This window comes from Melanotaenia boesemani, chromosome 13, assembly GCF_017639745.1.
Source record: "Melanotaenia boesemani isolate fMelBoe1 chromosome 13, fMelBoe1.pri, whole genome shotgun sequence".
Classification (NCBI taxonomy): Eukaryota; Metazoa; Chordata; class Actinopteri; order Atheriniformes; family Melanotaeniidae; genus Melanotaenia; species Melanotaenia boesemani.
This window is the reverse complement of record NC_055694.1, coordinates 28,559,072-28,572,114: the sequence shown is the minus strand read 5'-3', so window position 1 is coordinate 28,572,114 and position 13,043 is coordinate 28,559,072. Positions and strand designations below refer to the sequence as shown.

Below are 13,043 nucleotides of genomic sequence, written 5' to 3'. Positions count from 1 at the left end.
CTTTGTTGTGAATTGGTGCTATTTAGTGGTGAACTGGTTACAAATAAAGCTGAACTGAATTAAGTTGATTGGTCTACTTCAACTGAAGCCTAATGAGAAATGATCTCCATGGTAGATCATGTCAAGAAGTTATTCTTCAGGAAGGAAAATGGGTAGAAAGGGATGAGGTATGCTAAGTGACAAAAACTGGACTGAAAATCATGAGCAGTAAATCAGGCAAAAGGTAATTACATCAAATATTGACAGTCAAGCTTATTACAGGAGCAAAATCTCAGTTTTTGCCTTTCTTATTCTGTTTCCATTTATTTTAGCATATTTTAATAAAATGTTGCATTCACTCATCTTCATAGAATATAAAGAAATGAGGGGTTGCTTATGATTTTTGCACAGTTCTGTAGATCAATGTGAAGGTTTTGATGCCACCACTGGGCTCCAGATGTTTTTTTAAGCCATCCATAAACTACACAACGATGTGTCATGACTGCATGCATCACAAAACATTTTCCAGTTTGAAGAGACCACATTTAACCGACTCCAATCCTTATAGTATCACTGCATCCAAAAGGATTTAACCATTATTTATGCTGCACACTGAGTGGAAATAGTAAATATCCTGCTAATGAAGTCAAAAGAAAAACACAAGACTTTAAGTTCTTTATACATCAACCATAAAATGGATTTATTTTACCAGAGGTCCAAACATATTTCTTTGTTGCCCCAGGATGCATAGAAGATGTCAGTGTTATAGGAATTCAACTTCCACTACAATAAACCAGTGTTTACAATCTACGTGTTCGTTTGCTCAACCATTGGTTTGATAATAAAGCTGTGTGTAACTGATCTTCCTGTTACGCCAGTCTATCAAAATGCCACTGTGACCGGACAAGCCTACAATCTGTAAAATGGAGAAGAAATAAAGGGTGGGGAAAAAGGCTGTTTAAAAAAATAAGTCCATCTGATTTTCAACAAAGGAACAGGTGTGATTCTGGAGGCGAATAAAAGAGAGTAAGGCTACTGGTATCAGTTTATCTGGAGGGGAAAAAATGAACTGATTTGTTACATCATTACATTTATCTAACTAACAGATGTGGAAACTAAAAAAAAAAAAAGAAAAAGGACTTTATTGGTTGTGGTTTGTGTTTAAACAGAAACAAAGAGGGGATCCGTTGCTGCTGCAATGATGTGCTGACGTCTCAGCATCTGACTGAAAACACTGCACAAAGGCCAGATTATTAACAGAATAAAAAAAGTGGAAACCCATAAATAGGAAACCACTTAAGATTTAATGAGCATCACTGCAACCAGTGCGACTTCAGACAACTGGAATGTGGCTGTAAGATAAACTCAATCCCACCAAAACCACAATTCACCTTTGTCTGGAGGGTTTCTGATAGGCTGGTTAAACTTTCAGCCCTCATCACCATCTGCCGCGGAGCAGACGGGGAGGCTGAGCATATTGGGGCGGGGGGGCACAGAATGTTACACTTCATTTTAGAAAAGAAAAAAAAAAAAAATTGAAGTCCATTTCAAGTCAGTGTTTCCTCCTCCCTCTGAGGGGCAGCAGGGCTGCAGCTGCTCAGCCACACAGGCGTGAGGGGAGAGTGGGAACTGCTCTTACTGTCCCGGCTTCACTTTAGCTGCTGGACAATGACGGCGTTGAGGAGGTTGGCCTGCTGCAGCGTCTGGTTCTCGTCTGACAGCTCCTTGTTGGGGAAGGTGGTCATGAGGGCAAACTCTCTGGCGGCCATGGCGGGCCGGGCTGTTACCACAAACTGCCGCAGGTCAGACACCCTGAGCAAGAGAGGAGACATGACTAGTTAATGTCCGAAACCATGACAATTATGCTAGCTTTATTTAGCAATCTTCAATCCTCATGCCTTTCATAATTTCACACATCTGTAAAATAACTGTTTTGTCAAAAATGAAGATAAAATGTTAAAATATCATTTAAACATCGAGTTTTCAGCTGTTTTTGCAGCTGTTGCTCTTTGTACATTGATCAATGTTTAAATCCATTTAACATTACCCCAAAATTGTCTGTTTGACAAAAAAGACTTGATTTGTTTCCATAGCAACCCATTAATAAGGTCAAATCCAACAGAGCAGATTTATTTAATTTAGGGGTGATTAAATGATGGAGTCATTACTAATGTCACCAGCTTCTTATCCATTTAAAGGAGGGAAGGGGGACATGACAAACAAAAACAAAAAAACCTCCATTTTAGTATGAATACTATTTTTTGCAGGTACTTAACAAAAACATAAATGGAAGGATCATTGACAGAGGACAAACACACGTGTCAACAGTGAATGACTTGCTGAAAGTAATTGCTTTTATTTGTAAGTTGCTTGACAGGAAAGAGGGAGATGGCATGACAGCTGCGACAACAAGCTTCAGCCTCCATATGAGGTGATGCACAACCAGATTTTATTTTTCTAGCAGATTTCCATGGTGCCGTTTCTGCTTTTATACAGCTTTGTGTCATATTTTGACTGTTTACTGAGCAAGAGGATGATAACATACATATGCATTTAATTTGCTACAATTTCTGACTGTCTTGTTTTTGTGGTTTCAACAGAATTCCCTTTAGCAATACTGCAATCATCTTGCTACACACCCTCTCTAATGTTATGAAACCGTTATTTTACGCCACAGCTCGACTCATCAGTGCTCTGACTTCCACTGCAGATAGTTTTGGGAGGGATCAGCTGCTCATCATTTGGGTGCCAAATGAAACTGCAGTGACACTGCAGGTAAAATGATCTTTGCAACATGAATGAATGAATGAAAAATCAGAACTCTTTCATTTTTAATTCATGCTGATGGATATGTGATGTGTGCACAGGTCGAATTTCTTGTCTCTTTAGGGAACAAGGACTTCCAAACCATGTTTTTATGGTACCATGTAACCCTAACCACGGTAGCTTAGCTTGTCTTAGAACGTCAGGTGGTACCTTTTCTAATATAAATATGAGCTACAATTAAACACAATATAGCTTCTGGCTGTATTGTTATCAGAGGAGTAGAAGTTAATCACACGTGATACAAATACTTTGACGTCTCTGTGCAGCTGCAACCAGCAAAGACAGAGTTAAAGACCAAGTTAAATTTCTGTCTCTGCAATCAAAATTTTACAATATACTTTACATATTACCAATTCAAAGATTTGGAATTTCACCAGGTGAAGGTTAAAAAGTTGGAAACACAAACCATATTTTGGTACCCGCAGGAGTACAACTGCAGCATAGCATACAAGTCAACATCAAACCGAGGGGAGGATAGAAATCACCTGTGGGTGTGGTTGAACTTTTGGACTAGCCGGCCGCCGTCGGCCAGTCGAATCTGAATGTTAGTAGTGGGCTGGGAGGGGTCAAGGGTCACAGAGGCACTGGCTTGGGCCTCGTTGGCAGACTGGTCCTGCTGGGAAGTTGGTGGAGCTGAAATCAGCTCTGGAGTGGCGCTGGGGGACGGAGAGAGGAAAAGATAACATTTTATGTCATTTAAAGTTTGCAAGAAAAATTTACACCGGGTCATCTGACAAATTAGAAACCTTTATCAGGAATCTTATCTGAACTATAGCCAACACTAGATATGATTCATGTTCAAGCAGAACTGGTAAGACTGGTTTTCTAGTTATTAAGAAATACACTTGGATTCCTCAACTAGCATCTGATCAGACATGAAAACAATGTTAGCACTCTGGTTAAAAAAATAGGAAAAAAGCTCACCTTCCTAACTTCTGCCCTTCACCTCCAAAAGCTTTGAAGGCCATCTTGGGCTTAACAAAGTCCTCATCCCTGTGGTCCTCCATGTCCAGGTTGACTTGGCCTCCACGAGACCGCTGCCTCAACTCAAGAGGAATCTCTCTGTGGGGATGACAACAAACAAGTTAGCAGGGGGTTTGTCATATTCATTTGAGTTTGTCAAAAAACCCAGAATAAAGTTGTGGATTTTTGAATGCGTATTTGTACTGTGTGCACTCATGAAAACACAACATGTGCAGCTTGGAATGAGTCCAATTGTTCTCACCCTCTTCGGATTGCATCAAGGAAGTTGGCATTTCCAGGATCGTTGTAGTTTCTGAGTTCACCATTATCCAGACTGAAACCTGTCTTCCACAGTTTAAGTACCACATGAACCTGACAAGCATAAAACATTCTGCTGTACATTACTGTTTTACTCCATAAGGAAGGGGTGTAAATCACAGGTTCCAACACAATATATTAGACAAATAATGGATAAAAATTTAATGTTTCCCTGATATAACACACATTCTGCCATGATTCATTTGTTTTCTATACTGCCAAAAATGTGCATGTGTCTGCTCAAACGGTCAGAAATAGACTCCATGAGGGTGGTATGAAGGCCCGACGTCCACAGGTGGGGGTTGTGCTTACAGCCCAACACCGTGCAGGACGTTTGGCATTTGCCAGAGAACACCAAGATTGGCAACTTCGCCACTGACCCTGTGTTCTTCACAGATGAAAGCGGGTTCACACTGAGCACATGTGATAGACGTGACAGAGTCTGGAGACGCCGTGGAGAACGTTCTGCTGCCTGCAACATTCTCCAGCATGACCAGTTTGGCAGTGGGTCAGTAATGGTGTGGGGTGGCATTTCTTTGGGGGGGCACACAGCCCTCCATGTGTCCGCCAGAGGTAGCCTGACTGCCATTAGGTACCGAGATGAGATCCTCAGACCCCTTGTGAGACCATATGCTGGTGCGATTGGCCCTGGGTTCCTCCTAATGCAAGACAATGCTAGACCTCATGTGGCTGGAGTGTGTCAGCAGTTCCAGCAAGATGAAAGAATTGATGCTATGGACTGGTCCGCCCGTTCCCCAGACCTGAATCCAATTGAGCACATCTGGGACATCTTGTCTCCATCCACCAACGCAACATTGCACCACAGACTGTCCAGGAGTTGGCGGATGCTTTAGTCCAGGTCTGGGAGGAGATCCCTCCGGAGACCATCCGCCACCTCAACAGGAGCATGCCCAGGTGTTGTAGGGAGGTCATACGCGGAGGCTACACACACTACTGAGCCTCATTTTGACTTGTTTTAAGGACATTACATCAAAGTTGGATCAGCCTGTAGTGTGTTTTTCCCCTTTAATTTTGAGTGTGATTCCAAATCCGGACCTACATGGATTAATAAATTTGATTTCCATTGATAATATTTGGGTGATTCAACTATGTAAAGAACAAAATGTTTAATAAGAATGTTTAATTCATTCAGACACAATACAATTTGTGATTTATGTATCAACCAATGTGGAGACAACTTAAACAGGTTAAGAAATTAGATGGAAAAAAACACTCAGGTTGCTCATCACTGTACTAAAAACAAAGATTGGTAAGTACCACAGAAAAAAAGTGTAGGAATTTTGGCAAAAATGGGCTCCGGCTGCAGGACTCTGACTCTCAGCCAGAATTCTGCAACGTGACGGGAACCCGTGGATAACGACAGGTTGCTCTGCAGGAAAGTTGCTTCACGTACAAAAACTAAAAATAAAAAAGCTAAATAAATAAACATACATAATCGTAATTTCACAGGTGGATCACAGATGAGAATATTTTTTTTTCTTTAAATATAGTTATTAAAATGTGTTTTGAATATTTAAATAAAGTATCTGATATTGTGGTTTCCTTATTAGGAGCTAAATTTGTGAAATGAACAAAGAACACAGTTTAAACCAGGAAGTGTGGATGTTTTGTTTGTTTTTGCATCGCTCAAAAAGTGTCACCACGAGCAGCAACATTTCAGAGATAATATGACTCAGTCTAATATGATGCAAGTTATATTATGTATGTTAAGTTCCGCTTATAATAAACTACATCCAAAGATCTGTGTACTATGTTATGTGTTCTAGTTCTAGTTGTGGGGTATATTTCAATGGGTCCAGATTGGTAGAATACCATACGTGATGGGTTGTTTGGCAATTATAACATCCTTTTACACATTTATTATAAAACCAAGTACAAGATATCCGCCTTCTTTCATCAGACACCTGTTTCTCCGTCTCTTTCTTTCTCTCTCTTTGATGCGGTTAGGTTTGGTAAACCCTGATCTCCCTCCCACAGTTGTTGTCTTAATGTTTTTTGGTGGTTGGTAAAAACATATTGGCTCATTACTGCCGCCAAGTGGTCTGGAGTGGGGACCAGAATGTTTCCAAGATCATTGTCATAACATTAGTTCCTCTGCTTTTCCCAATCCCACGTGTCCCCCGACATGTTGGCCACCCCCCAGTTTAAGAACCACTGCTTTAAATAATTAAGATTGAGCTGAATAATTTGAAATGCTTCTTTTAGCTTTAAAATAGTCTCAGCAGGTGACTCTGAAGAACAATAGTTAAGCATACAGGTGTATATTTAACATGGCAGCTCAGAAAGTGTCTTTGAATGCCGCCCCCTACACACACTTTACATACATCCCGATGACCGACTCCACCGACCATCACCAAACCGGTGCCAGGGGAGCACCACAAATCAAGCAGCAGTTAAGGCTTTTACCAGCTTTACCAGCTTTAGTCTGCTCTGCCAGAAATGCAGGACAGGAAACAAAATAAGGACTATAATACCAAAAAGAAAGTAGGGTCTGCACTCACATCCTGCTGACTGTTGGAGGCTTGCCTCTCTCCAGCCACATAGGCTGACTCCTCCTCGGGAGCTGCCCCTAGCCTGTAACCTCCACCAACAAATGCCTAGGATTAAAAGGACAAGTAGATCAAAAGGTGGAGGATTCAAGAGGAAACAGAAGAAGTACAAAAATAAGTAATTAATTCATTAAAACATGCAGAATATTTTTAACCTGCTTCATTTTACCTTTGCTTTGCTGGATTCTCCGGGTCCTTTCCCAGCCCGGTCCAAAGGAACAGCTCCATGTTCCCTGGCTCCTTTGAACAAATCCTCCACCACTTCATTTGGACTTTTCTTCTTTGGAGGCCCAACGATTTGTTGTCCACTGCGTTCTGATCCACCTGCAAAAAACCTGACAGGATATGAACGAAAATGGTCAAACATTCTTCCTTTGTTTAAATACTTTAAATAAAATATTGAGATGGGAAAAGTGAAACAAAAGGTTTGATTGATATGAAGTGTTTTGGACATATGGTACTAAACAAAAAACACACTCTGTTTGGGTAAAGAAGCATGTTTGAGGTTGTGTGCTTTAGAGTCATATCAGAGAACTTTTCAAATGACGTTATATTGATATGCAGTACTAAAACATAAGAGTTTAGGTCAAAACTTGTCTGATTCTTCTTCCATTTTCTATCAACATTACACCTCTATTTTTATCTCTCATCACACACCTTATATTGACTGGAATCATCTTTCCGTCTATAGAAACCAACAATCACCTGGCTAGTGCACTGAGGTTTTTATGAAACTTCAAAAACGCTCGAGGCCACAAGAACCAAAAAAAAAAAAAAAAGTTAGTATGGGTCCGGTCAATTCACACTTCACGAGAAGCTTTGTTCGTGACGGGGCGGGGGTTACCGCAAGGGGACGTCTGTGTTTTTGCGTGCATTGAACAATTCACTCAGTTATTTCATATTTAACGAGAAACTTTGTCCAGTTGTGCATGATGGGGCGTTAATGTCTAAATATTTTATACATTTTCCTACTTTCTCACCACGTCGATCAGCTGTTCATTAAAACCATCTGTTCAGCCTCGTATTAGGTGAAATGCAGAACCCAAAACTTTCCACTTTGTTCTTTTCTGCGTTAACAATGCCCACCTCAAATGTCAACCAATCATACAATACTTCTCAGAGCCCCACGAGAAGAAAGTTCTGCTTGGCTGATGTGTCGAGAACAAGCTGAAGATTTCTCCCAACAACGTCCATTAGAGCATGAGAGTCATTTTGTTCTCATGCCCTCGAGAACAAGAAAAAATCCTCACTTCTCACTGAGTATGTAACAGCATTTTGTTTAAACGTTTAAAGCAGGATGAGCAAACAATGCCCCTTAAGTTAAACTGCTGTGATGTGGGTGCTCCAGATGATTTTTGCTAGTAAATTCAAGGCTAAATTTAACTTGCACGGTCACTCAAAAAGCACCTCCAGGTTCTGTGTCGATCTGACAAAGAGAACAGTGTGAATCTCTGTAAAGCAGTTCTCCTTCAGAGGGCAACCATTGTGGGAGCACTTCCAACCAAAAATCTGCCATGTGAGGCTGAATATTTTCATTGTTTTTGGGTGGAATTGCATATCCCCTTTTAATTCTTGCATTTTGCACAAACATGGCTGGTCTAGTGGTTCTCTGGTCCTCTCCGTCTCCTGTTCCGTGAATCACGACGGTGATCAGTTGATCGGCTTTCTGTCGCAAGTACCGTCTCTCTTGTTACGTTTATCATTCAGCTGAGGAGGAGGAATCTAGCGGTTCATGGTTCAAACTGGCACATATTGACCCCAAAGTATTGTTTTTGGAAGGACCTTCTCTAACACAGTAGCTGACAGGTGGTAGACAGGATTTATACTTCAGCTATCCAGGGGTGGGTCTAGAAAAGCTCTGGTGGGGGGCCAGGCAGGAGCACTGGCCAGGAAAAGGTGGGCACAAATGAGACCTTTTTTTAGGTCTAAATTTATAAAATACTGAACTGATTTTTACAACTACAGTGATCATCTAATGTAAAAAAAGAAAAAAAAAAAAAAAAAGGAAAAAAAAGAAAACGTGTAAAACAAACAGCCAATGATCTATTCTATCAACAGTTGTTTATTTTGATGACACTACTGTAGGACTTTTATCACTGCTGCACAAACACTCACAGTTCAATGATAAAAGGAAAAACGGGTTTTTAGCCAGATCATTAGTTTTATCAGACTTTCTTCATTAATGTTGGCTGTTTAACTTCAGTTGTCACATTTGGTGGTTTTATTACAGATATCACCAAGAGACAGTTGGTAAAATGATGCTGGATGAATTCTGCATTGTGATCTAGAACATGGTGGAGATGATGCAGAATAACATATAGATGTACTTTACATGCTGCATTCACTGACCATTGGACATCTGACATTTATCCAAGCGAAGGTCAGTTAACACTAAATATGTGTAGCATTGGCTCTTTCTGTTGATATAATACAGTAAAAACGGGCAAATTTCAGGCATAGTCCCGAATGGTGATTAATCATGATTAATTTGTAAGCTGTGATTAATCTGATTAAACATTTTAATCATTTGACAGCCCTCATACATACATACAGTTTGCTATTGGAATGTTCTTGGGATTGAAGACATCATCATCTACCTGCTTCAGAGAGCCCACTCTCATCTAGACAAACCATGCAGAAATTTGAAGATCATGTTCTTTGATTTCTCAAGTGCTGTTAATACAATGCAGCTGATCTGTTATGCAAGAAGCTCAATATATCTTCTCTGTAAAGCACCTTGAGTTGCTATTTTTATGTATGAAAGGTGCTATATAAATAAAGTTTGATTTGATTTGATATAATACAGGTGAATACCTCCACAACCACCTGGATTTATGAATACCTAACAGACCACAGCTTGTGAGACTGAAAGGTTGTGTGTCTGAGATGGTGGTCAGCAGCACCACAAGTACTCCCACCACTTCTCTTCATACTGTACACCTCAGACTTCCATTACAACTTGAGTCCTCTCATTTGCAAAATACTCTGGTTACTCTGCAACTGTGGGGATTATCAGTGATGGACAAGGAGCTGAGTACAGAGAACTGGTCAGTCAATTTGTGAGATGGTGCAGAAACAATCACCTCATCTTGAACACAAACAAAAGAGATGATTGTTGACTTCAGGAGGAACAGGAGTAAACAAAGCACTTTTTAAATTTTAGGAGACGAGGTGGATCATTCAATGTCTGCACCAAGATGTTGCATATCCTCTATGAGTTTGTTGTAGGATGTGCAGTCAGCTTTGTAGCCAACTGCTGGAACAGCAGCACCAGAGCCAAAGACTTAAAGAAACTGAACAAGCTGATCCAGAAGGCTGGTTCTGTGCTGGAGATAACTCAGGAGCAGCTGGAGCTGACTGTCCAGAAAAGAACACTGCAGAAGCTGCTGAAAATAGTGGAAGATTCCTTGCATCCTCTACCCAGCACAGTGAAGAAACAACGAAGTGAGTGCAGTGAGAGATTTCTTCGACTCCAATGAAAGACAGAAAAGTACCAAAAATCATTCCTGCCAGTTGCCATCACCCTCCGGGACAAGGCAATATCGTCTTCTTTGTTGTCATTAAATAAACAGTGATAAATAGTTTTTAATTTCAAATGTATTAGTGACAATGTTGTTTTACATGCTTCCTTTTATGTTTGTTTTTTTTAAACCTTGCAACAGGAAACAAAATCTTATTTGACAAATAATAATTTTAAGCTAGGTATATTTCCCCCACCACAGAACACTTATGAGAAATTAAAACCAACTATAAAAATACTGCAAAATAATAATAGCCATTTTTACTAGATTTGGATAAAACAGCTGTTATCTGTAGTTTCAGTTTGCTGGTTATGCACTGAATAGACATCAGTTTCCCGCACAACCCCTAAACCACCAGTTTACTGCACTGCACCGGCAGCAGAATCTGTTTACACAGCAGAAAAGCGACCAGCTCCCAGTGAATGAGGCACTACCTAAAATAGTTTGGTGCATTCTGGAATCAAATCTCTTAGATGTGACTCTCCAACATTCAGGCAGTGTAAAGCTGCCCAGCCTGGATCAACAGCCATGTCTAAAGTGTTGTATAAAAGCCACAACCACTGACGAGAAAGAAAGCTTCCTAAATGGAAATACAACACAAAAATCCAGTGTTTTCCCACCATTATACTGGAGCATTTACACATCAAAGCTGCTCTCTGTGTCCATGCTGGAGTTCTGTATTGATGGCACATGCATAGACCTGGGTGCACACACTTCTGTCAATGGATAGAGAGCTAACAGAAGAGTTTCCATGTCTGAAAACATACAAATCAGCTGAAAATCAGACAAATTTTCTGGCTTTTTTTTTTTTTTTTAAAGTCTCCCAGGGAGGTAAACATGGAAACAATCAAGTATTTGTCCTTCTCTGGTGTTACACAGAGAACTCCCTGTCCATCACAGGATCGTGCACACCTGAATAAGCTGAATCTACTGAATCAATCGATCAGTGTAGGATTTTTTTTTACATTATGATTTCAAATAGTTACATTATTCTTGTAAGTTTTAATAGTGTCAACACGTTATCTGAGATCTGAACTTTAACATATAGAGCAACTCCACTGAATGAAAAGAAAAACAGGGGAGAAATGTTTCTGTTAGGTTTTCATTTAGTACTTTTAAATGAGCACATGTCAGATAGAAAGTGAGTCACAACATGGACACAAACTTACCTTTGACCTTCCTCCTCATCACTCTCATCTTCAGCCTCATGCATTAAGTCCCTGAAAGAGGTCACTCTGGGCTGACTACTGTAAATAAAAGGTATTGAGTTCTTATGTGATAAAAATATCAGTGAGAAAGAAGCCAAGTCAAGTCTGCACAGAGTAAGTATTGCATTTACTGCATTGTGCTATTGAACAATGCACCGATCAATCAAACAGCACTTATGAAAAAGAAAAAAAAAGTTAATAAATGCACTGAGAGGCTGGACATCCTACCTGGGCCCTGCTGATCGAGACACTGAGGAGCCCCCCTCAGGCTGGGGAAGAGTCACTATGTCGTCATCAGCTCCATCCTCAAAGAAACTGGCAAGTGCAAGCTAAAATGGAAATATATATATATATATATATATATATATATATATATATATATAAATAAATCACAATACTATTAGCACCTCATCACAGATGTACCATCTTACATTATTTATTCTCGTTTGGGGAAACACTCATCAAGATTAGGCAACAAAATTTTATTCATAAAGCCATATTTTTCAAGCAGAGATGCAACCCTGAGAACACCTACGAGAAATACCATATTTACAATGTTATTCGGCTTCTTACCTGTATCACTATCGGAGTAGGGAACCATATCGAGCTTTCACTTTCATTTTTCTTTAACTACTTAAGTCCTATTGTTTTTAATAGGATAAAAGTTCATAAACATGTCCTGTTAACGATTATATACTATTGTTAAAATTAAATGGCACCAATGACACTAATCATTAATGACACATCAAAAATAATAATTTTATAAATTCGCTGCACTTGTTGCAATGACAATAAAGTTCTATTCTATTCTATTCTATTCAATCTAGCGTTACGAGAGGCTAAAGCTAGTTAGCACAGGTCATGGGATTCGCAGCAGATGAGCATTACCTAAAACTTAACGGACATCTCGCTTTCTCACGAGATTAAACTCGTTATGTTGTCGTGGCTGTTACTGGACGACGGTGTTACGGTTTATGTCAGAAACAGACCAGGCCATTGTCAAACGGTGACTTGCACAATTTGCCGGCAACACTCGCTAACGTTAGCCGGCAAGCTATTCGTCAGACACATGCCATGTAACAGCAGTTTTCCTTAAAATGACAACCGTACAGTCCGCGACAACTCAACAAGAAAACACTGAAAACCCGCACCTGCAGGTTCCAACCGGCTGACTCCAGGAAAAACCGGGCCCTCTCCTCGTCCACATCAGTTACAGCAACGAACTCCCTAACAGACTCCTCTTGACTCGCCATTTTGAGATGCTCCTTCAACGATCCGTCCGTTTCCCCTCAAGGAAACAAACATGAGTTTGATGGTTCCTATCTTGTTTCATCGCATCAACCATAACCAAACAGTCTCTCTAAAAGATAATAAAATACAGTAAGTTGACGAACAAATTGTTTAAAAAAAACGCTTATATTAAAAAAAAACAAGAAAAAGAAAAACCTTCGCTCAGCTACTTTTTCTGTTCACAACGCGGTATTCAACAAGGATTTATTTGAGTGTTAACATTACATTGGCCACAAGGGGGTAGTGTAAGCACATGTCAAATACACCAGGATCTAATGAGCGCAAAAGGAGTCGTGCATCCATGTTTTACAAGGTTTTCGACAACCTGGACAAATGATATACCATTAAACCTCTTAGTTGTTTCAGGG

General features: G+C 40.0%; 1 protein-coding gene across 2 annotated transcripts; it reads right to left on the bottom strand.

Annotated features, from left to right (window-relative positions):
• Nucleotides 1-1,103: 1,103 nt before the first annotated feature.
• nsfl1c (NSFL1 (p97) cofactor (p47)) lies at nucleotides 1,104-12,694 on the bottom strand. 2 transcript variants are annotated; one of them, XM_042004810.1, is made up of 9 exons: nucleotides 12,537-12,694; nucleotides 11,614-11,714; nucleotides 11,347-11,421; nucleotides 6,826-6,991; nucleotides 6,609-6,704; nucleotides 4,031-4,140; nucleotides 3,730-3,867; nucleotides 3,291-3,461; nucleotides 1,104-1,791 (listed from the first exon to the last, which is right to left on the bottom strand). In XM_042004810.1, the coding sequence occupies exons 1-9, from the start codon at nucleotides 12,636-12,638 to the stop codon at nucleotides 1,629-1,631; spliced, it is 1,122 nt and encodes a 373-aa protein (XP_041860744.1). In that variant the 5' UTR covers nucleotides 12,639-12,694; the 3' UTR covers nucleotides 1,104-1,628. The 2 variants fall into 2 exon arrangements, with proteins under 2 accessions (XP_041860744.1, XP_041860743.1); XM_042004809.1 differs by having other exon boundaries at nucleotides 11,347-11,424; nucleotides 12,537-12,691.
• Between the last annotated feature and the right edge of the window lie 349 nt (nucleotides 12,695-13,043).